The sequence below is a fragment of the Lissotriton vulgaris genome, unplaced genomic scaffold, assembly GCF_964263255.1.
Source record: "Lissotriton vulgaris unplaced genomic scaffold, aLisVul1.2 SCAFFOLD_772, whole genome shotgun sequence".
In the NCBI taxonomy this organism is placed as follows: Eukaryota; Metazoa; Chordata; class Amphibia; order Caudata; family Salamandridae; genus Lissotriton; species Lissotriton vulgaris.
This window is the reverse complement of record NW_028247866.1, coordinates 593,660-618,120: the sequence shown is the minus strand read 5'-3', so window position 1 is coordinate 618,120 and position 24,461 is coordinate 593,660. Positions and strand designations below refer to the sequence as shown.

Genomic DNA, 24,461 nt, shown 5'->3' with positions numbered 1-24,461 from the left:
CTGACATCAGGAAATTGTTTAAAATGAGGAGCTATTGCCCCACCAATAAAATTCATGGTTTTCCATTCAGGTACCTGCAAGTTGTCCTTTAATCTGCAATGCTGGCTAAGTTGCTGAAACTATAAAATTACACAAGTTGTACACCATCCCATAGATTTCTATGTTATTGGGAACTTTGTGCATTTTTTAAAATAGTTTATGGGTTTTGTATATGCATATCTTCTGTTGCCTTACCTTGATTTGTAAGTTCATCATGTTATATACTTAATATGCGTGCATGAAATCGATCGTACACTGTTCTGTAACGTGAAAGGCCCTTTTCTTTGTTTTTAATCCCTTCTCTGAATTGCTCAGGGAAGTCCGCTTAACCATTATTTAGATCACTGTGCTAATAGCTAATATGTCCTCGTTTTAATTCCTGCATTATATATTTCCATATCATGCTTAGACCCTTCTTGCAATAAGCAATCCTTGTAGGGTATTTAGCACAACTTGCATTGTACGGACGAACATTGCGTTGGGTTATGTATTGCATGTGTCATATTTTCTACTTGGACCCTTTAATTTTGGGAAAGAAACTGGACTTTTAAAATGTTATCAGAAAGAGGATACTGAACTTTACTTATGTTTGTTTGTTTTTGTAGGTCATAGACAATCAGCAGAAACAAATTGATGGAATGACGCTTGAAATTACAGTAAGAATAATCTCTTTCACTTAGTTTGCATTACAGTTAACCTGTTGGGTAGTCAGCGCGAATGGAACATCAGCATTTCCCAGCTAAACATTTTCTGAAATATGTATGTTAAGTGATTTCCCTCTACAACATTGGATTGTACATAAAACAACTGTTGTGCTGATGGGGGTGCTAGTACGTAAGTTATTATGTTTACTCTAACAAACCCGTAAAACTTGGGAGGTGGGGCATGGGTACATCAGAAGTTTTAACTCTACGAAATACACCTATCCCGGAGAACTGTTATTGAACGTAAGTAACTCTCGACCTCTGGCATGATATAGCCATAATTGCTTTGGGGTAGTTAAGTAGTCCCCTTCACCTCTCCGCTCCACCCCCTTCCAAAGGACCCCATATAAAAAATTCCCAGTCTCAAACGAGATAACCAAGGTATTTAGGCAGGTGGTAATGTTTCCTTATTTGGACTGCTAACGTTCATATCTATTAGGCCAGTTCCCTTCTACTATATAACATGAGATGGTGGCGTATTGGTGGAACTACACTGTTTAGCCAGAAAAGGATTACTCCATTTTTCTTTGCTTCGGTCATCTTCATTGAGCTATACCTGGTGTAGGATCGGTGTACCTGATTAGCTGCCATTTGTCACTTGATGGGGCATATGTTGGCAGACGAGTGGCGATTCATTCATAAAAATATTTTCCAGGGAGGGAATGATGTGTGTTTCCTCTGATACATCATGACAGCCTAGGGAATTGCAACCCTAAGTTACCAGATACTGATTAATGGGTACATCATGGCTAGAAATGTATTAATTTCAGTGTCCAAAGTTATTAAGACCTCATTCATTTAGTATGCTGATGGTAGAGATTTATGTGATGAAGAGTGTGGCAGGAGTCTTTAAGAAGGCACCTTACCTGCTCCTTCAACATGGGTTCTGTATCGTTAAAAGTATTAACAGCTTCTGCATTGCCTGGAAAAAATATTTTTACTTGAACAAAGGAATTTTCCTATGTGAGATAGAGAAGAAAGTGATTGAGAAGCCTTGCCCCTTGCTAGGCTTTGTGTTGTCTGTTTCACTTCGCACTAACTCTACCATCTCCAGTTGTAAAGTTGTAATGTTGGGTAACTGGAAGGGTAAGTCAATCTTGTGCAAGTCCATTTCAACCTGGATGTGTCCACTATATAACGAAAGCGACTTTAAGCTGTTGGGTCTGATTTTTTTGTAATAATAAGGATACTCATTCCAGTGCTGCACAAATAAGCCCTGGGAAAGTTTAAACAAGAGAGAATCCACATAAATGAGGAAATTGCCTAGTGGACCTGAGTTAGCCACAAGTTACGCACATGCTTTGAAGAATTACATAGTATTTGGTAAAGTTTTGTTTAGTACGTTGGTAAAGACAGGGACTAATGAACCAGATAGACCTTTGCAAGGGGGAGCAAAATCTGTGTAGTTGCAAATGTTAACAAACATTGGCATAGCCAATAGGTCTCGCCAATGGGACCTTTTAAGTGTTTAGCGAGAGCTATTGGCCTTTGTAAATGTGTTTAAGCTATGTCTTAAAGCAGTGTAGCTGCTGTGCAGCATGTTGAAAAGCCCTTGAGACCCTCCCGGGTGAGTAGTGCGCTATACAAATGCAGTGATTGAACCTTTGTCCAGTATTCAGCTGTACATCACCATCCCCATTTGTACCGCTTTGTTCGCCATAAGTTGGCAGGGTATGCTCAGACGTAAGTCCCTTGCTCACTTTGCCACTGGATTCAAGCAAGCCGGGCTGAAGACGGCTGAAATGCCAGAAACCGGTCCTCGGAAGCTTGTTTCCAGTCCAGGGAAGGTATGGCTTGGCAGTTCGGGCTGGACTGTTCCCATGAGGCACAGGGTCAGACTGATTTGTATATGGCCATGTCTGAACTGGGGTGGCAGAGTGGGCTAAAGAACGGTGATGGATTAAACCCAGATCTGTTGACTGGGTGCGAGTGTTTGATTGGTTCAGATGCTCTGTCCATCACCATCCCCTTTTGTACCGCTTTGTTCGCCATAAGTTGGCAGGGTATGCTCAGACGTGAGTCCCTTGCTCACTTTGCCACTGGATTCAAGCAAGCCGGGCTAAAGACGGCTGAAAGGCTAGAAACCGGTCCTCGGAAGCTTGTTTCCGGTTCAGGGAAGGTATGGCTTGGCAGTTCGGGATGGACTGTTCCCATGAGGCACAGGGTCAGACTGATTTGCATATGGCCATGTCTGAACTGGGGTGGCAGAGTGGGCTAAAGAACGGTGATGGATTAAATCCAGATCTGTTGACTGGGTGCGAGTGTTTGATTGGTTCAGATGCTCCGTCCATCACCATCCCCTTTTGTACCTCTTTGTTCGTCATAAGTTGGCAGGGTATGCTCAGACGTGAGTCCCTTGCTCACTTTGCCACTGGATTCAAGCAAGCCGGGCTGAAGACCGCTGAAATGCCAGAAACCGGTCCTCGGAAGCTTGTTTCCGGTCCAGGGAAGGTATGGCTTGGCAGTTCGGGCTGGACTGTTCCCATGAGGCACAGGGTCAGACTGATTTGCATATGGCCATGTTTGAACTGGGGTGGCAGAGTGGGCTAAAGAACGGTGATGGATTAAACCCAGATCTGTTGACTGGGTGCGAGTGTTTGATTGGTTCAGATGCAGTGGCGGCTGGTAGATGGTAAAAGTAGTAGGGCTGAAAGCAACACCTTTCTGCATTACTAGAAATGTTACTTTATTGCGTGGAAACACCAGAACAATGTGGGAGCCGACCTTTACCCTCAAACACCGTAATCCGACACCCACAGCTCAACAATGAACAAGACGCACAGCGCCTCCTAACCAGGGACATGACCAGTACACAGCATTATACAAACTGAACCCGACCTTTGCCTGTCATAGTAACACCGAAACGCGTGGGAAGCTCTATGAACTGCCAAAAGCGCTATGAGGTCATACATATGGCAGAATGTGCGCTATACCATTCCGGGGACTGAGTCTAACCAATTCCGATTATTTTAATATACACAAAAATACAGAAAAGGAGCATTCCTCAACCACAGACAGATCAGAGCCCTTTCTGGGGTTGTTTTCCCGCGCTCTGCAGCACCCTCCTCCAGGCCATGTAACAGGCACACCGTGTATTGTAAAGACGAACCGCTGCGTCTAGTCAAAGGTTTTGTGACAGACACTGCCCTGCGGCTGCCGCTAACAGATGCAGTCGCTGCCCAGCCCACTCCTATCCAAAGACGTGCGGCCAAATAACACACAATATCCAAGCACACACACCAGCAAAGACCAAAAGAGCCACATGGCGTTTGGAGAGGTCTCGGCCCCTTACATCTGTCACTCCAACTGAAAAGGAAGTGTAGCAAAACTTGTAAAGGCAACATACACAATGAGCACAAACATGGCTCTTAGTGAAATAACTTACCCGTTAAGTCCAGACTTAGACTCGAGACTTGCGACTCCCGCCAACGCTGCATTCGAATTCCTAGGGCTGAGCTCGTCATCAGAAAGCGGCAGGCAGCCTCCCTCCCCTCCACAGCAGCCAGCGCTGTGATTGGTTCGGCCGGCTGCCCTTCTGACGTCATTTCTCTCTGTATGCTGCAGCACAGCAGCATACAGAGAGACGGGGAGAGTGGGAGGGGTTACTCGAGGGCAGGGGGGAGCGGCTTGCCTACTGTGTTAATACTGTCTGTTTGGGTAGCCTCTCAGGCTGCCCAAACAGACAGTATTACCAACAGTGGGCAAGCCGCTCCCCCCTGCCCTCGAGTAACACCGCCCACACAGAAAATATTGCTTTCTCGCCGTGCGAGAAGGCAAGGCAGAAACAAATGGTAGTAATAATAACTATCTTTGTTTGCCTTCTCGCACGGTGAGAAAACAGGGGGGGCGGCGCCCAAACGCCCCCATGGACCAGCCGCCTCTGTTCAGATGCTCTGTCCATCACCATCCCCTTTAGTACTCACTGCACCTGCACAGCCAATACCCGAGAACATTTTATATACCCAACTCAAGCATGTAATGTAACGGTACTCACTGATTATGGCTCCAAATATAAATACTTTACAGTCAATTAATAACAAACCAGTACAATTTGACCATAAAATCATTTGAAAACAATATTAAATCATATTAAAATTTTTATATGATAGTACCCGCAGTACCCGACCCGGTTCATGAAGGTGCTCACTGCTCCTGACACGGCATGTTAAGGTACAAACAATGCTCATGATTAAGGTACAAGATGACACTCTCTGAACCTAAATCAAGCTCACTGTAATGTTCAGTGCAACTGGCTGACTTGCACTGTAGTACTCACTGTGTATGGCTTCTTACTTTATAGCACAAATTAAGAACGTGATGATATTTTACGCAATTTATTTCAGTACCTGACTGCTGCATAAAAGGTGCTAACCACGCTTAACACCACTGTGTACTGGTATTTTGGTAAAAGGCTCCAGTACTCACATTCAAGGTCTCTAGCACCTGCATGAGCTGGCTTTTTATCTACCTCGTCTTAATGCTACCTAAAACTGGTCAGCGGCGGTACTCACCGGGGCCGGCCTCTGCTGTCGATGCATGGCTATTGAGGCTTCCAGTCCGCTGTCAGCATGTACTGTGTGCTTAGACACTGCCCGCAGCAAGCACTAGTCTGCTAGGTGGCCACTGTGCCGTCCACTGCGCATGCTCACAGCCATACTGTCTGAGCCTCACGCATGCGCACAGTCATGTACACAGAGGCCGATTAGAGCACACGCACAAATTGTGCCCATGCGTATAATCCAGATAGCACATCATGGCGCAGGCTCAGAAATGTTACACCTCTCAACCACAGAGAGCATGCTCAGAACAAGAGGCACCTCGCTGTGTGCAATGGACGGTAATCTCACAGGCATGAGGGGCTGAGAAGTTTTCTTCAATTTTCTAGGGATTGCAACTCCGTCCAAGAAGGTTTATACAGCTATTGCAGGTGGGAGACATTGCTTGTTTTTTGGGACTTGAAAGCGTCCCTGATTGCCTCACTCCATTAAAATGTCTTGCCCCTTGGGCTCCGCACCCTCCAAAATGTTTCCTTCCAAAAGTTTAATAAAAAGTTTTCCCCTCTATGAAACATATGGCAATACTAGGGTGAAAAGAGACCCGTGTGTGAGGTCCTTGTAAAACGACGGGAGGGGTGAGATAGTGGGAGTGTGGCAGAGAGCAGGGGCGTTTACCTTGCGGGAGCTAGCCCGATAATTGCTAACAGATGGGGCTACTCGATCCCGCAAGGGAATTGCCAAACGTGCACGCGTTGCCATTCAAAGCAATGCAACGTGTGCACGCTTTTGCCTGCAAAGCTTAAGCGATTACTAAGGCGAGACTAAAACTTGTGTTAAGACCAGAGATGTAGGAGTGTAAGTTTCATCTAGCAGGTATTCTCCTTATCTGCCCTGTCCCTCAAAGATCCCCAAGTAGGCCCCACAGAATGAGCAAAACCCTCTGTATAAATATTGCAGAAGAGCCTACGATAAACCAGATATATTTAAGATATTAATCTTGATCTGAGTATGTGTCTCCCTCTAATACAACACACCCATTCTGTGTCATATTTCTGTACATGCCAATCAGCCTCTAATTAACACTGATTGCAGCTGGCTTCGCTTACTAATACATTCTTGAAATATCTTGTACAAATTACTAAAGATTTCCTCAATATGCCCTTTAAGTCCTCCTCAATCTCATACTTGTTGAAACTGCCTTTGGCCACACCAGTAATTGAATTTGTCTATTACAATTATCAAACTATCTCCTTATCTCATTATTTTCTGTGCTTGTTTTCAGTCACTCCACTCAGGCTTAAATTTGAAACCTTAGCATATCTCTTAATATTTTCTTAATATGTAAACAAACGTTTTCAAGCTAGGGTACAATGCCATTTTTCTTAAGTTTATAGCTGACATGTTTCACAAAGACACAAGTAGGTAATGTTGGTGTTTGATTTGGTGTTTCATCACATCCATAATGATAGAGTTAAACAGCCATCAGCCAAACGAGGCAGCACATTTAGCAAGGCTGTGGAGTGCAGATGTTGGATGTTGAGAGAACTTTAGCTGGATGAGGACAAAGACCCCTGCGTGCCGGTAGATGGAATCGATCAGCTCCACGTCCATTGTTGTTGTTTAATGTGCACACAGATGGGCTCCATATACTTTCAAGTTTTTTCCAACTGTGGCTGAAAGCTTTTTTTATTTCAAATGGAATCCACTTTATTGACAACTACGCTGATATGGTGGAAAAGTCGAATGCTCTGCTTTGAGCCTATAATGGATACTTCATAAGTGGCTTCATGTGCTTCGGAAAGCTAGGCAGTTTTCTTGGTGTCAATTGGAAATGGCACTATTTTTGAGTCACTTTAGATCAGCCACCTAAAATTCACTCAACACTTTACATTCTAGGAGTTCAACTGTGATGGCTGGCTCATAGCTTTCTTGCATGCTGAATGTCTTTTCTAAACATATGCCATTGAACACCAAGATGAAATATAACTAAATGGTGAAAGATGTGCTCTGAGGAATACACTGCAGGACAGCGCAACTGAAGCCATAGAAGTTGAAACGATTGAGACAGATAGGGAACTTACAGACCCTACAGACTTCTACTCATTCTCAGAGGATATTAGTTGGTCCGGGGATACAGAGAGGGAGCCTGAAGATCTGGATGATGACGACGACGCAGAGTCAGTTATTAGCACGGAAAGTGATCAAGACTTATGTGCTAAGGCACCTCGTGAGAGGCGGAAAACAGTTTTGAAGAAGAAAAGGGGAGGACATCACGGTGCAAACGATCTGGTGTGGGACTATACACCAACGAACCACGGACGGAGCCAAAGCCAGGTGCATCCACCCCAACCATCCCTAGTATCTCACTCTCTCCAATTAGAATCAGCGGACCAACCAGAACAACCTGGGGCCACACTAACTCAAGTCATGGATACAGTACTTCAGGCCATCGCATCACATCGAGAAGAAACCTCTAAAGATGGACGCAAAGCACGAGCTGCATTGCAAAAAGTACAAGGTGTTGTTCGTAAGCTCACTAAAACTGTAGGCACATTCAATGACCGTATAAATGAGATGGAAGAACGTATAGTCTCAAATGAAAATACGGTAGCCACGACTCATGAACGTGTGGAAGCTCACGAAGCTGAACTCCAGGACGTTAGATGGAAACTCGAGGACTGCGAAAATCGGCTACGCCGAAACAACCTACGCGTCCTTGGTATCCCCGAGAAAAGTGAAGGGGAGGATTGCCGCTCATACATTATACAGCTTTTCCGCGACACCCTTCCTGAACTCTCCAGCTGGGATTGGAGCTACGAAATACAACGGGCCCATAGAGTTCCATTAACAATAAAAACCACAGCAAAAACAGGGGGATACCCACGATCAGTCCTAGTCTACTTCGGGAACTTTTCACTTCGGCAAGCTATCTCTGATAAAGTTACACCTGATAAGCGCCGCACCAGAGAATCGATCTCATACTTTGTTCGCCCCGATTTCTGCCACATTACAGTGGAAAGAAGATGGCGCCTCAGGCAGCTAATTAAGCCCTTCTTAGACAAAAAAGCGCTGGCGTATTTTAACAATCCTGCCAAATTAAAAGTTATATTTGGGGGGCAAACAAAGTATTTTACTTCGGAGATTAAGGCCAAGGAGTACCTAGAGAGCCTAAAATAGTTACAATTATACTACTATTTAGATGAACTTAGTTTAGTTTAGATTGAAGTAAACAACAAGGTTTGAGGGGGGTCAATAACAATGTCTAAATAATGCTCTACTGATGACTTCATCTTGATCCGATCGACCCCTTCAACTTTATTCCTTCTATACCACTCATTACTGCATTATGGTATCAAGTCTGTATTTTCTGTATTTCTAGTATTTAATCCTTTTTTCTCAGTTCTTTTTTTTCTTTTTTTTTCTTCTCTCTCTTCCTATATCTATTCATTTCCCTCTGGAACTGTGTGGTCATTAAGCACTGGTCAGATAGCGCTAGACCATCACCACAGACTCTTACAGAGTCTAATTGCCTTATTTCTGGTTGTAAGGGGGAGGGTTCTGTCGGGCGGTGGGTGGGGGTGGGGAACTGGGGGGGTAAAAAGGAATATAAAATGAGCAAGTCAAAGGGTACAAGTAATTTAGTAACGCACACAATAGCTGAGGTAATAAATGAGGTTCAATATATGGCAAGACTCGGTTGCTGGAATGTAGCAGGCCTCAACGACAGGGGGAAGAGAGCACAATTATGTCAAGCAATATATCAAAGTTCATGGGATATTATATGCTTACAGGAGACCCACATTCCAATAGGTGAAATAGATCTGTTAAAAATCCCCGGCTTTAACATTCTTGAGTCAACTACACAGACGTCTAGAACTCGGGGTGTGGTCATAATAGCAAGGACTTCCCTGGGTAAACCAACGCGGAAACTGGCAGATCCCCATAGCAGATGGACTATAGTACAGCTTAATATAGGCATTATTGTCTGCTCGATCTATGGGTCAAACCAAGACGAACCTGCCCTATTTTATGATCTAGAACTCGAGCTGGCATCCTGGACTGGCTCTCTTATAATATGTGGCGATTTCAATATAACGTTGGGCCATTTACAGAGTAGATTGACACAGCTAACATACCTAGGGCGTAAACCCAAAGTATTTAGGGCAGTACAGCAATTGATGGTTACTCATAACTTAAGAGATATCTGGAGCCTGAAAAATAAAGGTGATCCAGGATATTCGTACTTTTCTTACCCCCACAATAAGTACGTACGTATCGACTATATAATGTCAACTACTGATATTGCCCTAAATGCTGTTATAACTAAAGCACCCAAGACGATATCAGATCATAACGCTCTTTCTGTTGTATTTGACGCTGCTAGCTACAAGAGGCCACACTCCCAATGGTCATTCGACCGTTAGCTTCTTGCCAATCAAGAATATATAACATGCATTAAGCTATGGACTAAGGAGTTCTTTGAATGTAATCAATATAGTGCACCCAGGGTGGTTGTCTGGGATAGCTATAAAGCAGCCCTAAGGGGGGAAACTGTGTCTTTTGTAGCTAAGCGTAAAAAAGATCGTGAAAGGTTGACTGATCAACTAAACACAGAATTAACAACCTTAGAGTACCTACACGCCACCCAGATCCACCTCGGGGAGCAAAATGAAGATACTCTCTCCAAGATTTTAATTTTAAAAGCCTAGATCAATAGTGACCTATCTCAAAAAGCAGCAGAAATTCTCCAGGTAAATCACAATAAAATATATGAAACCGGAGAAAATGTTGGAAAACATTTGGCTCTTAAAACTCGTCAGAAACAATCGCATAATTCCATTCAACTCATTGAATACGAAGGACAGAAACATACCTCCTCGGCTGGCATAATAGCGGCATTCCAAGACTACTATCAGAAGTTATACCAAAACGAAGACCAACAGCTAACACCTAATACTAAAGAGTTTTTAAATGATTGGCTCAATGAAACAGATCTTGGAAGAAAAATCGACGAAACAACAAGGGAAGACCTTGAAAAAGAAATATCCAACACTGAGGTAGAATTAGCTTTATTAGAACTTGCTACCGGAAAAGCAGCCGGACCAGACAGAATACCTCTAGATTTATATAAGCTGCTTGGTAACCTTATCGTGCCATTCCTCTACGATTTATCTCTTGCAGTACAATGGCACGGGAACCCTCCTGAGTCATGGAAACATACAAATATTGCCATCTTCCCCCCAAAAAATAAACCACCAGAACAAACCTCTTATATCGTCCAATCTCACTTATTAATTCAGACTCAAAGATTTATGCCAAAGTTTTTGCTAACCGTCTCAGTAGGATCATCGAACATCTGGTCTCCCCCTGGCAACACGGTTTCATTCCCAGCAAAAGTACGATTGATCACACCCGGAGAGTCATCTCCTTATTTGACATCATGGGAGTAGAGGGAGGCCAGATGTCGATGATCCTATTGGATGCAGAGAAGGCCTTTGACCGGGTCTCATGGCAGTTCCTATGGGAGGTGTTAGAGATAAACAATCTTGGCCCGGCCTTTATAAAATCTATCAAGGCCCTCTACGTTGACCCTAAGGCAAACATTTTGGTGGGGGGTAGCGAATTAGAGTCTATTAACATCCAGAGGGGCACGCGGCAAGGTTGCCCGTGCTCCCCGATTCTATTCGCCCTCTACATTAACCCACTTATCCTTAAACTTCTCACCTCTACTGTAATCGAACCAGTTAAAGCGGGTCCCTATAATACTAAAGTTCTTGCTTATGCCGATGACGTGGCGGTATTAACACCAAACCCCACAGAGGCAATTGATGAGATCGAAGTAATCACACGGTCCTTTGGCTCATATTCAGGGTACTTCCTGGATAGGGAAAAGACGATGGTAATCTGCACCGAGAATACATAATTTGTTACCCAGTATAGAGTTGACAATGCGGTCTACTTGGGCGTAAACATCTCGCCTAAAATAAACAAGATTAAGCAACTAAATTATGAACCGCTTATCAAGAAAGTTAAAAAAGACCTTCTCAGAGTTAATAATCTTCATCTATATATAATTGGCAGGGGGAACTACTTAAAAATGAATGTGTATCCAAAAATATTATACTTATTCCGGGCAATTCCACTCCTGGTTGACGATAGTATAATTAAAAATCTTGACTCTGCCATGTCTAGATTTATCTGGAATTATGACAAAGTTAGGAGGGCTCTCCCCAAACTAACCTTACCATATTTAAGAGGAGGATTAGCAATACCAAATCTAACACTATATCTATGGGCGACCCTCTTACAACAAATGACCACCCTCTTAGATAACACATCTTCAGTAGGCACTAACTCTGAACAAGAGATACCCTCAATAAACCAACTATCGTTAGGAGATAAGGCTAGAGGACTGTTGCTGAAACAAGTCGAACCATCCTTTTTTAAAAAGATCAAATTCAAGATCATTACAGACGCATGGAAAATCTGGAAGCGTGTTAGTAAATATTTGAAAATACCAAAATATACTAAATACACACCCCTGAGGCAGAGCTCAATTATCCCGCTCCAACTTAACGACAGCATTTCTAGGAGTTGGGAGAGCCTCGGGGTTGTAAAATTAGGAGACTTCCTGGGTAAGGATTCTATGGTATCTTTTGAAGAGCTATGTAAAAAATTTCAAATCCCACGCACTGATTACATGAAATTTATACAAATTTACACTACCCTCAGACAGGTGATTCCCTGCATAGATTTAAAAACAGTTCCAATACTAGAACTAATAGGTAAACAGACAACCCGGATAGGTAGCATCTATGAACTATTCATAAAGAATCACCCTGACGATATCGAACAAAAGGAAAGAAACTGGGCTACTAAGCTAAATAATCCAAATATCGATATTGATAAGTCTCTGATATTAAAATCGAAGCTACTCTTAGCGTCAAACTTAAAGGCCCAAACCTACAAAACAATTTACGATCTTTATTTTACCCCCGCAAAATTGTTTGCCTGGGGTAAAATAATTATTGACCATTGTCCAAGATGTTCCTTAGGTCCAGCTAATCTTATTCACATGCTAGCTGAATGTCCAAAACTAGACGCGATTAAAAAAGCTATGATCAAATACAAGGCCGAAATTTTTGGGCACGAACTAAGAACTTCAACGACACTCTTTGTTATAGGGTATGATGACTCTCTAGGGCATAGTAATAACGAAGCAATGTCTATCTTTATCGGAACGGCTGTATATAGAATCATCTTGACAGTACGTGGAAAGATGAAGAGGCTCCTACTTTTCAGGGTTGGCTGAGTAGATTATTAAGTATTTACAAGCAGGAGACTGCAATTTATAGAGTGAGAGGGAAAAAAATCAAGAATACTCGGGGAACAGATATGGGCCCATGTTGCTAATTGGTTTGATATCCAAAGAAAGTTATAGGTTCAGCTTATACTTGATTATGTTTGTGTAATAATCCTGAAATGAATGAATAATTTTTTTACCGTCTTGTTTATTCACCATGATCGCATGGAATGAACGATGTAATGATTTCTTTTTTTTTCTCTTTTTTTCATATTGTATTAAGTTCAGTATATTTTACATATTTTTATTGTCATTTTTTTTTTAAACTGTACCACTTTTGAACTTGCTCAAATAAATACATTTAAAAAAAAAAGAAAGACGTACTCTTAGGAACCTAGCATAACAACAATGACGTGTTGTGTTATGTTAAGCAACCTTAGTGTATTTGTAGATACCAGTAAATCTTATCTCTATTTTATCAGCAATAAATCATGAATTTTAAATGAGTGATTTTTAAACTTTAGGTTCGATGTCTTTCTGCATTTTCCTCCTGGGTCTTAACTGAAAGGAAAATCCCATTGGTTTGATAGCTTCTTGCAGCTAAACCTTGTGATTACTTAAAGCAGTAATAACTCCAAGAATTTAATCTGTTATTGTTTCTAGGTCTCCATCTTGATACTATATTTCACATTTATCTGGGGAAATATACACTTTATGATTAAATACTGTAGCATTTAAAGGGTTCAAGAGATAACAAATGTCATTTGTTTACATATTGAAAATATCTGATTGCTCTGTCTATTTTCATAGAATGAGCTCAACTGAATAATTTTTCTGGAGCTAGAAATAAGTGTGATTGAAGAAGCCCAAATATCTCCTATGCATCTCTGATTTACAAATTCAGTTTACAGTACTGGAAAGAACAGACTCTTTTTTTGTTGGCAATTATGTTTCTAATCTGTTGACTGTTCAAGCAATACTGGAAACTATTTTTGGTCACATGCCCTTTGTTGCCTCAACAAGAGCAGAGTTTCCGAGTGCCACTTGTGAAAGAGAGGCCTCAAATCCCAAAGGTCCATGTATTAGCATTCTGTGATGCCTTTGGCAGTGCCCTCCTTTCAGCTATTTATGTATTATGACAACAGGAATTACAATTCTGGACTAACGTCGTATGGTGGGGCTGCACAGCGTCAGCCAGTTTGCACTTTTTGCGGGCTTGGCTGGAGCAGGAGAGGCATGTTTTAGGTGCTGTTCAGCCGGATTGTGAGAGAAGAGTAGGAATGCACTACTGATCTGAGAGGTTGTTTCCCAGGTCTGCTGATTGCTGTTAGTATGGGGATTTATAACTTAGCACAAGTTTCCATTAATAGTAATTACTGTCAAATACTAATTCCTGGTCTTGCGTCTTCCTCATCCTGTTTAACAGATGGGCACATGCTGATCCTTCAATGGAATCTGCAATTTCAGTTGGCCCAGCACCATACCTGCCTCTCTGACTTTGTCCAGATCTTGCAAGAGACAGCTCAGAACCTCAGTGGCAGACTAACGCCAACCTGACAATTGGCAGCCCACACTCCTTTCCCCACCCAGATGTCAGAGTTGTAACCAATGCATTGTTACTGGTTTGGGAACCACCATCTATGGGAGGTGGGGATATGGGGCCTTTAGTCTACAGCAGAGAGCTAACTCCACATCATCCTTTTTCCACCAGGACAAGGGTCACTACGATGGCATTGTCAAGGGGTATTGGTTCTGAATATATTTCAGGCTGTGACATGGGCTTCACAACACATGTTCACAAAATACTTCTTCCTTGTTAGCCAGCTTCAACATTTTGCCCTCTCAGTCCTGCAAGACTTCCTAGTCTAAGACACTCTTCAAAGACTCCATCTTTGTGACGTACTACTTTGGTGTCTGTTCTGAAGGTGTGGAATCTGCTATTAGAAGTGTCCCTCAGAAGAGCAAGTTACTTACCATCAGTAATGTTCTTTCTGGTCGATCCTCTATTTAACCATAAATTCCTCACTGCCGTCCCATCTCCTCGTTCTGTGGCATTGACTTTTGACCATCCTAATAAGGTTCACACTGCCACCTGCAATTTGTTAGAAGTACTCCACTCCTTGGTGCGTGGAAGGAGAAAGATTGAGAAATTGATTCCAGCGTGCAGTGGTTGTGCTAATATGTAGCTTTGCTCCATCACTTCCAGGGCGTTATGATGTTACTGCAGAGTTACACAGTGAGACTTACTGGCCCACGTGGAACATTGGGCCCACGTGGAGCATTGTTAAAAATATATATATATCGGTATACGATACAGTTTGCAGCCTGGGAATATTCTAATCTGCGGTTGGCTAGGGTATCCACTAGAAAGAGTATTACAGAAGGTAAGTAACTTGTTCTTCAATGTGTTAAAATGAAGCCAAGTAAAACTTTTAACTCCAGTACATAATGGGTTGCATCTGCTTTATCGTAGGCTAGAGAAGCGAAACTTGTGCAAGAGAACTTAACTGTTCAGCAAATGAAGAGTGAACTTGCAGAAAAAGAACGAAGTACACAACAGTTACAAGACATTTTAAGTGAAGTAAGTACACTTGATTACAAACATTGGAACTGTGGCATTTAGGTTCCAAAATAGTATTTAGTTTAATAAATGATTGCAAATTGGCATATCCTTAGGTCTATAGTTCAAACGAGCCACCACATTTCCGAACTAGTTTTATCAGATAAAAGACTTCTAGCCACAGATTCCTTACCTTTTGAATTTCCCCAGGCGTTAGACTGGATCCGGAAGATTTTTCGTGAGCAGTACCCCTGCACGCCAATAGGTGGAGTTGATCAGCTCCGCATTCATAGTCGTCCATGCCGAAAGTGACATAACGGTACCTAAATAGGCACCACCCAGGCGCTCTGAGGCCCCCTCTTTAATTTCCGCGCCAGCCAGCGCTAATCTGAGAGAAGAGCTAACCCTCAGTCAGTTTTTGACTGAACTTTTTCGATGTTTTGTCGACCATTTTTGAGGATTTTCCACCTGGTGTGTTGAGGATGTCATCACATAAGACGGGATTCAAGCCCTGCAAAGCCTGTTCCCGCCTGATGTCGGTGATGGATCCGCACCTTCTCTGGTGTTCGGAGCACGACTATGACGCAAAGTTGTGCTCCGATTGCCAGGCCATGAACCCGAAGGCTTTCAGGGAGCGGTGCCTAAAACACATGGCGGCTCGGCATACGAGTCCTCGCAAGTCGAGGTACAGTTCAGGGGAAGGTCCCTGAAAAGGCCGCGGAGCCCAAAGTCTACAGTGTTTCACTCAAAGTCCTAGGGAAATTCAGGTAAGCCGAGGCACAAGAAAAATAAGTCGTCAAGGTGTTCTTCAACTTCTCCTCGTCCATTGACCGATGCAACGAGGGAACATCAGCGTTCTAGGCCTGGTTCCTTGGAACCTGGGCCTGGGCTGACTCTGCGCCTCCAGACTTTCCAGTAGCCAAAGCGACCCCTGCCCAACTGAAGGAGTTCAATGAGGCCATGTGCCTCATTTTTGCGTTGCTCAACCCCTCAACTGTGCCTTCGGGGCCTGCAGGGTGTGGGGGCCTGTCTGGTTCCGCTCCAGCAGCTCCTGTGGGCCCCCAAGGATCCATTCCTAGATCTGGAGCGACGCCGGTCATACCATCTCGACCTTCCCTGGCGCTGATCCATCCCCATTGTCATCCCCGACTCTGACACCAAGCCGGATGGGCATCGCCCGATGCCGCCAAGAGCCTTGCCTCCTAGGTCAGAGCCTGAGCCCTATTCTCTTGGGCTAGGCCTTGGAGAAGACTGGTAGGGGTCACTGGACCCTTTAGAATACCAGCCCTATCAGGAAGAATAGAGTATGGACTGGCGTGAAGAACCTGGATACGTCTACAGATGCTTGTCTGCTCTCTACCTTGGCTACGGAGGAGGGAGCTTCCTATGCAGTGGTAGTGCGGAGGACAGCTGAGGTCCGTGGCCTTCAGCTACCCTCAGTGGCAGTCATGTAAATGTAAATTTATACTTGTATAGCCCACTACTCACCCGCAAGGGTCTCAAGGCGCTTGTACGAATACCGCTGTGGAACCCATCCCGGCTTTCCCTGTGAGGCGTCCACTCCTGGGCCCAAGGTGGAGGCCAGGCATCCTTAGCGTTGTGGGGGCCGTTGTGGAGATTAAGCAAGCTCCAGATCTCAACTTAAGAAGATTTGTGTGGATATTCTTTTGAGAAGTTCTTTTTGGGCTTTGGAAAATCATTGGATGCTGAGACTCTATGGACTGTTCTTGAGATAAAACATTTACATCACTTGATGTGTCACAATAATATGGTGTGCTTGGGTGTGTTACTTATAGAGATTAAGCAAGCTATTGCCCAGAGTTTCAGAGTGGGACTCCATGATTGGAATAGGCACCGAGGCGAGAATTATCAGGTCCGTGGAATTTTTGAGCCCAAGACCCGCCGAGGCGGGGAATTGAACCCTGGTCCTGGGCTAGACCTCTGCATCAGGATCTGCCGCTCTAATCATTGAGCCACACTTCTCCACATTCTCTCCACAGTCAAAACCAACTTCTTGACAGAGGTGCTACAGTCGGAGTCTCCACATCTGAACCCCTACTCCCTTTCGGTGACACCCTGACCCGTCGCATCGCGTAACATCCAGGGGACCCAAACGTCCTCACGTAACATCCTACCGATGAGAGCTTGGTGTTCCAAGCCTCGACCTCCCAAGGCACTTTGTTTACCGCTTCCCTGGATAGGGAATACAAGTGGCCGGACTCATTTGTGAAGAAGATGTTTTCATCCGCCATCCTGGCATTGTGTTCAATGAACACTGCATGCCGTTTTTGGCCGTTATTCTCACACTCTGTGTGATAAGGTTGCGAGAGTGCTTCCACAAGTCCCATAGGAGGCCTGGGATGTATTCTTCCAAGCTGTGATAAGGTTCAGCAGTGTGAAGAGCCGTGGTTTGATCTGTTTGTCTCTGCTGAGAACACGCAATGTCAGCAGTTTTGCATGGTGGAGTTTGCAAGGCAGCTGTAGCTCGGAGACGCTTTTTGGCTCTAGTAGAGTTTAGGCATCCTGTATGACTTTCCGCCCATACCACTCCTGCCCAGAGTTCCCAAGAAGATTAGGAACGACAGGGCTCAAGTCATACTGTGGCTCCGGACCTCGCGTGGAGAGTCTGGTATCCTGATCTACTAGAGCATGGTCATTGATCCTCTGATCAGGCTGCCTCTTCATGAAGATCTTCTGTCGCAGCAGCAGTGGAGAGTTTCCACCCGAACCTGTCCACTCTCCACCTTCTTGTGTGGAGATTGAGTGACCACAGTTGACAGCTTTTGACTTTCCTCCTGAAGTCTGTAATGTTGTCTTGGCAGTTAGGCATCTCTCCACCAAGTCTGTATGCACCTGCTGTTGGAAACAATTTGTAACATGGTGTGCAGAAAAAAACTATTGTTGCCCCAGTATTGGAACGTTCATAGATTCCCATGCTTTGCATCATTCCCCCGTCGTCGGAATGGGAGCCTCTGTAAATAAAAAATACCATAGCGGTAAGCATAAAAGAGAAAACTAGGCTTGGGCCTCATCTCATTTTGTAGCTTATCCACCTCTTTTTGTAAAAGAGACCAAAATTCTGCAACAACCAATCGGAACAGCCTCACCCCAAAAAACCCTCCTGATAGAGCCAAAGATTTTCTACTGCACTTTGTGCTAGGGAGTCTCCACTGAGCTCTGCTCAGTTTTCTCTTCAGATTGGATTCTTTTTCCATTTCTTCAACTTTGATATGTCTGAGAAGAAGGCGTTATTCAGAGCTTGTGCTACCTGTTCTAAGAAGAGGCTGTTTGTGGAGGACAAGCATGAGGACTGTATCTACTGCTTGTACCCGGACCACAGGGCCACAGATTGTAAAATCTGCAGGACATTCTCTACAAAGACCTTGAGAGACAGGGAAGGCCGCTTGTTGACTTGGCTACAGAAAATGAAGTCACATAAGGAGGTTACGTCATCTGACAGTGAGGATTCTTCCTCAGCTGCGTCCTCCAGAAGATCCAAGAAGAGGGGTAGGTCATCCCCTTCAACTTCTACTGAGCCCCCTGTGAAAGCCTTACAAAAGACCTCTGATAGGTCTGAAAGGGCCAGTCCCATAAAATCTCCTCACCGAGGTGTAAAGGAGAGGCTGGGACAGACTGAGGAGACACAAACAGCTAAGAAGGTGAAGAAAGGTGTTTCTGTCACTTCTCCACCATCTGAAAAGGAGAAGGGAGGCAAGAAACCTTCTGCTGTCCCCCGGGAAGGAAGATCAGACAAGAAACCACGTCCGTCGATGACAAAAACAGCTGGTACATCGACAACTTCCAAAAAAGACTTAGGTTCATGTACAGTTTCGTCGACGGGACCGTCGGCGGCAGCGTTGATATCTTCATCGGCGTTTAAGGTACCTGTTTCTGGCTCGTCGACGATGGTGTCTACATTTTCGATGTCGACGATAATGACGACGAAGGAAGTGTCGACGGCGGCGACGAGGACAAAGTCGACGACGGCAGCCATGATGATGATGGCGACGAGCTCATCGATGACACAGTCGACAATCAGCCCTCCGTCGACGATCAATCCACCGTCGACGATGATTTCGCCGACGAGTCCGTCAACGACGATTCAAGTGTCCGCATATCTATAAGGAGGCAGCAAATTACCCCAGAGATGACATCTCCTCTGCGTGTAACACCTTTGCCTCTCACTTTGCTTCTTGATGAGGAGTCTGATGGCGATGAGGATGGTCCTTATGGAGATGCGTATAGCCCATCTGAATTACAAGTAAAGTATCAGGATTCGGATTCTGAGGAGTGCTATGCTGAAGAGCACCAGTTTGTTCAGCAAGAAAGACCTCCACAAAAATCACGTCAGGATATGGTGGCAATGCCATCCTCTCTTATAACGGACTTACAATTGATGCTACAAGATTACAAAAGGAGGTTTCCGTCGCAAACTGCGGAACAACAACAGCGTCCTCCTTCTCCATCCATCCCTGCTACTCCTGCATTTGCAGTGACACCTCTGGTTTCTCGAGTTTAGGAATCAGAACCCAGAGAGAACTTTCAGGAGGTTGTGACTGTTCAGGATGATGATGTCTCATCGGATGGAGATCCTCAGGTTGATCCTCCTCATGACCTAGATAGAGGTGGGGACGATGTCATTCAGGATCCAAATTCACCAGTGCCGGATACTGCTACCTCTCCTCCAGCTGACATTAGAGGTTTCCATAATCTTATGGAAAGGGCATCCAAGAGATTTGGCCTTCCTTTTACGACAGTACAATCAGACTGTTTCCTTTATGACTTCAAGGAACCTTACAGAAAGTCCATTCGTTCAGTTCCAATATTCGAACATGTATGGTCGGAAGGTACTAAAGTGATGCAGAATCCTGCAACAGTCATTCCTGTTCTTCCACGGCTGGAGAAGAAATATAAAGCTCCAGAAGGTAGTCCTGCTTTCCTGACTGGTCAGCCGAAGCCGGACTCGGTTATTTCCCAGCAAGTCCAAAAATCCAGCTACACCACTAACAACACCGCCAGACAAGGAAGGGAGACGTCTGGACAATGTGGGAAAAAGATTCTCTACTATGGCCAGCCTCTTGGTTCGAGCTGCTAATGCTCTTGCTATCTTGGGCAGATATGATCGCCAGATGTGATGCGATTTATCCCCGTTTGTGGACCAACTTCCGGATGGATGGAAAGATGAGGCCAGGAAGATACTGGTGGAAGGGGAGCGTTCCTCTTCAGAGGTGATAGATTGTGCTATGGACATAGCAACCACAGCTTTCCGTTCACTAGCGGATTCAGCAGTTTAAAGGCGTTAGGGCTGATTACGGGCAGCTTGGTTTCGCCAGGAAGTTCAAAATAAGATCTTGGACTTAACTTACGACGGAGAGATGCTTTTTGGAAAGCATGTAGATGATGCCCTTCAAGGCATCAAGAAGGACACGGACACGGCAAGGTCCTTGGGGACAATTAATTACCGCAAAGTTCCTTTCAGAGGTGCGAGAGGGAGAGGTTTTTCCTCGTACAGAGGTAGCAATCAACAGCGCTACTCTTCGTACTCGCAGTCCTCGCAATCTTACAAGCCACAATACACACAGCGCCAAGGCCAGTCGGCGTCTTTCTCTCGCCAGCCATCAAGACGGCGTCAAGGGAGAGACAATTCTAAGCGACAATAGCGGCTTCATGGCTCTTTCTACTGTTCCTGCCCCTCCGATAACATCAGTGGGGGGCAGGATTTCTCATTGTCTACGCAGCTGGAAGGTTATTACATCAGACCAGTGGGTTCTGAATATCATTCAAGATGGCCACACTTTAGAGTTTCAACAGCTTCCTCCAACCAGAGCTCCGGGCGCCAACGAGTCGAAACATCTAGGACTTTTACGTCTCGAAGCCCACCAACTTTTCATCAAGGGGGCAATAGAACCTGTACCTCACTCCCAAATGGGGAAAGGGTTTTATTCCAGGTTTTTCCTGGTTCGCAAGACAAAGGAAAAGTGGCGTTCAATATTAGATCTAAGGGAGCTCAACACCTATCTCATAAAGCTATCCTTCAGGATGGTCACCCTTCAAGATTTTCTACGTCTACTAAATCCAGGAGACTACATGGTGACTCTGGATTTAGAGGATGCATACTTCCATGTGCTGATCCACCCAGCTCACAGGCAATACCTACGCTTCACAGTAGGCAAGAGCCACTTTCAGTTTAAAGTGCTTCCTTTTGGTCTCAGGTCTGCACCAAGGATATTTACAAAAGTACTGGCTCCGGTGGCGGCGTTTCTCAGAAAACAATCTCTAGAGGTCTTTCCCTACCTAGACGATTGGCTGATAAAAGCTCCATCTTTCCAGGCAGCTTCCAGGGCCGTTACAAGCTGCATTCAACTTTTCAGCCAACTGGGCCTTCAACGCAACAAGGAGAAATCTATCCTTCTTCCATCCAGGTCAGCAAAGTTTCTAGGCTCTATCCTGGACACAAACCGCTGCAAGGCCTTTCCATTGGAAGAACGTCAGAACAAACTTGTTCTGTCAGCTCGTCTCTTGCAAAAGAGGAAGTCACTGTCGGTCCGTCTCTACAAGTCCCTGCTTGGATCGATATCATCCTGCATACCATTGATTCCGCACTGCAGCCTTCGAATGCGTCCACTACAAGAGCAACTGGACAGGCAATGGTGCCAAGTGGAAGGCTCGTTCGATGACAGAATCACGGTGACATCAGCAATGAAAAAAGCAAGCAGCTGATGGTTGGTAAAAGACAACATCTCAAGAGGTCTAACCTTCACGCTTCCTCCATCTCCCATGCTTCTAACCACGGACGCCTCACTGGAAGGCTGGGGAGCGGTGCTACAAGAGTTGAAGGTGAGCGGTCCTTGGGATCCAGACCAACGCAAGTTCCACATCAATCTATTGGAACTCAAAGCTATTCGCTTGGCCCTACAGGCCTTTCTTCCGAGGATTCAGAATCACACAGTGCTGGCTCGCAAGGACAACACAATGGCCATGCACTATGTAAACAAACAGGGCGAGACAAGATCTCGGGCTCTTTCAAAAGAAGCTCAGGAAATTTGGAACTGGGCGATTCTCCACAATATTGCTCTTACAGCAGAGCACCTCGTAGGTTCGCTCAATTCAATAGCGGATGCGTTGAGTCGCCAAAGATCGATCACTCACGAGTGGGAATTAGACCAGAACATTCTCGAGGAGGTCTTTTCAGTTTGGGGAACCCCGACCATGGACCTGTTTGCAACCCCAGAGAACACCAAATGCCAGTTCTACGCAAGCAGGGATCACCAACGGGGGTCCTTGGGGAATGCACTTTTGATAGCTTGGTGCGGCGCATTTGTCTACGCCTTTCCTCCAATTCCACTAATCCCGAGGCTGATCAGGAAACTCAAGGCGGAACCTTGCAAAATGATTTTAATTGCACCAGCGTGGCCCGACAGTTCTGGTACACAGAACTACTCCTGCTGTCTCAGGATCAACTGATTCACCTGCAGCCGATTCCGTCTCTTTTGACAATGTCTCCGGGTCAAGTGCTCCATCCAGACCCGAGCTCACTCCAATTGACAGCGTGGCTCCTGAGTACAGAGAATTCCAGGATTTGAACCTCACAGAAGAGTGTAAGCTTATTCTGTCTCAGGCCCGGGCTCCGAGTACAAACAAGACTTATCGGGCGAAATGGAAGAGGTTCTGTCTCTGGTGTCAGAGGCAGGATATTCATCCATACACTTCAGCTCCGCATCAGCTTTTGCCATATATTCTTTCTCTGGCTAAGTCAGGTTTGGCTTATTCTTCTGTCAAAGTACATCTAGCGGCCATCTTTAGATTCAGGCGGACATCTTCAGGTCCTTCACTTTGGTCCGCGGGGATTATTAAACAATTCCTGAAGGGCCTGTTCAAAGTTTTTCCTCCAGTCTGGCCTCCACCACCTGTCTGGCAGCTTAATTTAGTTTTGGCTCATCTGATGAGAGCTCTGTTTGAGCCCATTCACAGAGCAGATCTAAAATTTGTATCATGGAAACTGGCTCTTTTAATAGCCTTAACATCGGCCAGGAGGATTAGTGAGCTCCAAGCGCTCACGATTGTGAAACCCTTTCTTCAGTTCAAAAAGGATGTTCTGATTCTAAGGACAAATCCAAAATTTATCCCGAAGGTCCCATCCGAATTCCATCTGAATGAGCCTGTGATTTTGAAATCTTTTTTCCCACGACCTACTACACCAGCAGAGAGGTCTTTGCATTCTTTTGATGTTCAGAGGCGTCTGAAATTTTATCTGGAACGAACAAAACCATTCAGGAAGTCTTCTCAACTCTTTGTCTCTTATAGTGCCCCGCGGGAGGGATTTCCGCTTTCAAAGCACAGTATTTCACGTTGGATCTCTAATACAATTCAAATTTGTCATCTAGAAGCGGGCAAACCCCTTGAAAGACGAGTTTGTGCTCATTCAACGAGATCTGTTGCTTCATCAGTAGCTCAATTCTCAGGATTCCCTATCAAGGACATCTGAAGAGCAGCTACGTGGAGCAGTACCCACACGTTCACGAAGCACTACTGCTTGGATTCTTCCATGAGGCACGATACAGCAGGTGGGTCAAGCAGTCCTGGGAAATCTTTTTCAATGAGAGGTGAGCTTTCCCTACAATCCCTCCTTCCTGTATTGCACATTTTGTATTGATTACGGTATTCTTCTCTGTGGTAACATTTTTTATGATTTGTTTCCTATGAGGGTAACTATTTTGACATGTAAGGATATTCATAAAACAAAATGTGCTATTATGTCATAATGCAAGCTACTCTGATACAAAGCATGGGAATCTATGAAGGTTCCAATACTGGGACAAGAAAACAAGTTACTTACCTGTAACTTTGGTTCCCCAGTATTGGTAACTTATATAGATTCCCATGCGCCCACCCTCCTCCCCTGGGAAAGCTCTGCCTTTTTTACTGAGATAGTTGCTGTCACACAACGGCTACGAAATTCTGAGGCTCTGAGGCTCTCTCAGGAGGGTTCTATGGGGTGAGGCTGTTCTGATTGGTTGTTTTGTTCTGATGGAGAATGTTGGTCTCTTTTACAAAAAGAGGTGGATAAGCTACAAAATGAGATGAGGCCTAAGCCTAGTTTTCTCTTTTGTGCTTACTGCTATGGTATTTTTTTATTTACTGAGGCTCCCATTCCAACGAAGGGGGAATGATACAAAGCATGGGAATCTATGAAAGCTACCAATACTGGGGAACCAAACTCACAGTTAAGTAACTTGTTTTCATCTCCTTTCTGCTCCTCTTTCTGAAGTCTTACTCTTAATTTTTTCTATTGCCCAGCAGTGCTCTGTGCACTCTGAAGGGCTATCTGTCTGCTCTCTCTGCCTTTTTGCCGTTGCCTG

At 44.7% G+C, this 24,461-nt stretch overlaps 1 protein-coding gene across 1 annotated transcript in view; it reads left to right on the top strand.

Annotated features, from left to right (window-relative positions):
• CEP85L (centrosomal protein 85L) overlaps positions 1 to 24,461 on the top strand; it is a 351,940-nt gene that overhangs the window by 291,462 nt on the left and 36,017 nt on the right. Inside the window, exons 9-10 of the mRNA XM_086949826.1 lie at positions 645 to 695; positions 15,016 to 15,123. Coding sequence (XP_086805952.1) covers positions 645 to 695; positions 15,016 to 15,123 — 159 coding nt within the window. The remainder of the gene's footprint in view (positions 1 to 644; positions 696 to 15,015; positions 15,124 to 24,461) is intronic.